Here is a 4,488-nt window from a genome sequence, read left to right as displayed (position 1 = left end):
CAAATATGGACAAAACATGAACACAACTACGAATATATGGACAAAAAAAAATAATAATAATAATAAAATAAGACCACAAATCAAATTTGGACAAAATAAGAAGACCAAAACTGCAAAATGAACAAAATGAATCAGACCACAACTAACATATGAACAACAAAATGAGACCACAAGTAAAATATGAACAACACAATGAGACCACAACTTGATGAAAAGAGTAAAAATAAAAGGAGCAAATGAAATACATTAAACAGGTGGTAGGTGGCTCTTGTGAAGGGGGAGGGGGGAGATGTTTGCCCCTATGAGGGGAGGGGAAAGGGGGGTTAGTGGCTGCCAAATCCCAATTGTAAATGGCCATCCAGAAAAGTCATTTGAGAATTTTGTTCAAAAAGCAAAAAGTGTTGCGTCTTTAAGTACAGAAAAAGTAAAAAAAAAAAGTGTTTATTGTGATAACAGAGGAGTGGTAGTTAGGTGGAGGTGAGGAAGAAGGAGGGGGAGGGAAACAGGGAAGGGGGAGTAGTTCCCCTCTCCCACCCCGAGGGGGATCTTTGTGCCCGCCCTGCTCACTATATTGGGCGGCTTTCAAGGCTAAATGGGTTTCATTGTTCACTTCTTAGGTCGTGTTTAGGGGGACCTCTGGTACCCCGTCGGGGGAGAGGAGGGAGGGGGAGAGGGGAGGGGGAGACAAGAGAGAAGGCGGCGTATTCCCTCTCCCCATTTCTAAGACCTTTTCCACTCTCCCTTTTTCCCTTCTTAAAATCTCTCTCTCTCTCTCTCTCTCTCTCTCTCTCTCTCTCATCAGGGGGAGTCGTTCAATTTCTTATGCTTCTCCAACTTCTTCCATGATTATACTTCATCACTTCTGACAATTAGTTCTCTCTCTCTCTCTCCTCTCTCTCTCTCTCTCTCTATCTCTCTCTCTCTCTCTCTCTTTCTCGTTTAACAATCATTTCATCTTTCACATTCATACTTACGTTTTCTTGACTTCTTTTTCCCTTCTCTCTTCTGCGAAATTTCCTACGATTCCATTATTAGTCTATAAAAATATTTTTTTTCATTTCATTTAGAGTTATTCTCTCACACACAGTTTGACGTCACGTGATGATCCCAGTTCCGTTATTTTTCCTTTTTATTACTCTTTTCTCGCTCTCTTCATTCCTTTTCTTAAGATAAGGTTCCTTTGTCCCTGTTCCTTATCTTTTAATTCTTTGGAAAAAAGACTTTAACTATATTTTTTCCTTTCCCTTCATCTCTTTGTGGTTTTACCTTAATTTTTCTATTTAAACTGAGGTTTCATTGTATTAATTACTATTGACTATTTGGAAGACTACAAGACTAGCTTCTCTCTCTCTCTCTCTCCTCTCTCTCTCCTCTCTCTCTCTCTCTCATATATATATATGTATATATATAACATATATATATTATATATATTATATATAGTATACATATATATATATATATATATATACATGATAGCTTATGCATTAGTATTTTAATAAAATATTGCTCTCTCTCTCTCTCTCTCTCTCTCTCTCTCTCTCTCTCTCCATCTTTCTTCCCTTTTTCGTTCCGCTTCCTACTCTTTTAACCCATCCCTCCTACTCACACATTCACATCTCTTGAATTTCTATAAAAATATACATATTTTCCAACGTTACAGCCTTCCCCCATCTCTCTAGCCTTATCATTCCATACCCTCTCTTTCCATCAAGCATTTTGCCTTCAAATGTTTACCATCCTTTTCAAATTATTCCATCTATCTTTCTTTCAATGTTTTTGACATACCATCCCTGACATTTCGTTTTCATCTTATCAAACCAATCACTCGTCTTTAGCAATTCCTTATTCCTCCTTCTCTCTCTCTCTCTCCTCTCTCTCTCTCTCTCTCTCTCTCTGGCTTCCATCTCATTAATCACCACCTTGTCTCTATCCCTTCTCCAAATTTCCCATCCACAGTTTTCACTTTCTCTCTCTTTTGCCCTCCATCTATCAAACTTCTTCCTTGTTATTCAAACCAATGCCCCCACCTGCTCTCCGACCTCCCATCTATTTAACCTCCCTCTTGTCTTATCCCTCCCATCCCAAACCCCCCACCACACCCGCCGCCTCGTCTCTCGTCTTTTGGCCTCCATCTCTTTAGCTCTTTTGCTCTCCTCTCCCAGGTGGAGCCTCCAAGAGTCCTTGGGTGACGTATTGTGATTCTCGGTGTCATTAAAAGCCTTCACTGTTTACATTGTTCACTTGCAGACGATGCAAGAGGTGGTCGTTGTAGGGGGAGGGAAGGAGGGGGATTGCTTGGGAGGAGGGGGAGAGGGGTAGAGAGATGTGAATGGGGAGGGGGGTGATCCTCGTAGGAGAGAGAGAGAGAGAGAGAGAGAGAGAGAGAGAGATAAATTATATATATTTATGGAGGAAGGTGGAGAAGCAGAGGAGATAGAAAGACCTCTCTGGAGAGAGAGAGAGAGAGAGAGAGAGAGAGAGCTAAATATATATATTTATGGAGGAAGGTGGAGAAGCAGAGGAGATAGCAGACCTCTCTGGAGAGAGAGAGAGAGGAGAGAGAGAGAGGGAGAGAGAGAGAGAGAGAGAGAGAGAGAGAGAGGAGAATAATTTATTTATGGAGGAAGGTGGAGGAAAATAACTATAGAAGGACCACTCTGGAGAGAGAGAGAGAGAGAGAGAGAGAGAGAGAGAGATTCTCCTCATGCTAAACACTGTGAGGTGTCAGATGATTACGCACTCCTAGTAATTAGAGGAATTAGAGGGGAAAATAGAGGCGAAAGAGTAATTAAGAGGGGAGAGAAAATAAGAACGAAAAGCGATAATAAGCTTTGGATTGCATACGAGGAATGGGGGCACACAAACACATGTTATGTAACAGTGTGGTTTATGACAGGGCGTATATTAAAAAAAAAAAAAACAGAATATGTTAATAAGAATATTTACAGGAAAAAGAATGAGGGCGTTGATGTGTAGATGCAAATAGGAGATGGAAATTGAATATTCGTATGTGTTTACAAAGATGAATTTAGAAATCTAATAGACCATTTTGTGTATCGCCATGATCAACGAAGCTGTACTAGTCATGGACACCCATAACAGGTTGATTTCCCACCATCACTAATCTGCAGTGGCCAGCGGTGGTGTGAAAACTGGCCAGACATGATCATGTTTAAGGTCTTTGTCCTGCAGTGTGCTAGAAACGACTGCATTTCTTGTTTTTGTTGTAAATGTAAAATTTATGCACATATAACATGTTAAATCCTTTAAATAAAACAAAAAAGAATATACTAGCAGAATCACAAAAAAAAAAAAAAATACGCGTACATTGAAAATATACCGGTCTTTGATAATATGGAATAAATATGTTAAGAATACAAATAATGTGTACTATAGCGTATCAAAATAAATTACAAAATAAGCTTAAACTACCTATTAGAAAAATATATTTTAAAAGGACATTAAAAATGTGAAACTTCAAACTGTCGAATCATATTTCAAATCTCAATAACCTTTATAATAATGATATTGCGAAAAAATTAGAAAATTCTATTTTGATTAAAAAAATAACTAATTTTCTTTTCTTTTCAGGTACGTTTCAGAAACCCCAAGAAATACAGATGTTCTCAGGATTCAACTCGACTAAATAGATGTAAACAGCTGAATCTAAATGAATCCAAATGGAAGTTTCGCCATTCCCGAAAAAATGAATGAAAGCATGAAACTATACCGTTATTGAACGAACGAAGTTAAACGAAAAGATTGAAATTTTCATTATTTTCAGTATAAAACGAGATAACACGATTATCTTCAACGTTGTGAAAAACGAATTGATAAATTTTGAAAATAAAAATAAATATTTACTTTTTAAAATTCAAAATTCAAAGACAGTTTAGTCTGAGGAATCGGAAGGCCAACACCCAACCCCCACCCTGAGATGGGCCTGGCACCCATGCAAGACCCAACAATGACGACTTCGCAGGACAACACGCCCCTCTCAGTCCTCAACCGGGCGAAGACTCAATGGGTAAGGCCGGAGAAGGAGGATACTCAGAAGGGAGGCCGCGGGACGTGCCGACCAACAGTCCCCAGAGCCCTTTTGTGGCCCGTCAAAGTACCAAGTCCCAGGAGGGCTGTGATTGACCATCAGGAGTCGAAGAGGGAGCCCCTGAGAGGAGCAGAAGCCGCTGCAGGTGGAGCAGGAGGAGGAGGAAGTATAGAGGGAGATCTTCGAATGCCAATCCAACGGTTCCATAGACCTCAGCCCCTTGGGAAGCGGAAGGAAAATCTCAAGCCCTAGAAGAAGGAGCTCCCCGAGCCCTCTGTCCGTCGGAGGCAGTAGTCCAGCCCACAGGTCCTCGCCATCTCTCGAAGCCCCGCTCAGACGCCCCCGGAGAATCATTCGCCCATCCAAAGCCCGACACACACGCCAGAGGATGAGATCGACCCATAAGCCCAGCAGCTGCCCACACAAGGAACAAGGCTCCG

General features: G+C 40.8%; 1 protein-coding gene across 1 annotated transcript in view; it reads left to right on the top strand.

The window, feature by feature from the left end:
- The window catches only part of LOC137658635 (fez family zinc finger protein erm-like), a 119,219-nt gene that overhangs the window by 102,341 nt on the left and 12,390 nt on the right, over positions 1-4,488 (top strand). Inside the window, 6 exon segments of the mRNA XM_068393567.1 lie at positions 3,592-4,019; positions 4,022-4,107; positions 4,109-4,228; positions 4,230-4,365; positions 4,368-4,436; positions 4,439-4,488. The exon segment at positions 4,439-4,488 is cut by the window's right edge and continues 27 nt beyond it. Coding sequence (XP_068249668.1) covers positions 3,938-4,019; positions 4,022-4,107; positions 4,109-4,228; positions 4,230-4,365; positions 4,368-4,436; positions 4,439-4,488 — 543 coding nt within the window. The 5' untranslated portion in view covers positions 3,592-3,937.

The sequence above is a fragment of the Palaemon carinicauda genome, chromosome 19 (genome assembly GCF_036898095.1).
Source record: "Palaemon carinicauda isolate YSFRI2023 chromosome 19, ASM3689809v2, whole genome shotgun sequence".
NCBI lineage: Eukaryota > Metazoa > Arthropoda > Malacostraca > Decapoda > Palaemonidae > Palaemon > Palaemon carinicauda.
This window is presented reverse-complemented; position numbering and strand designations above follow the sequence as displayed.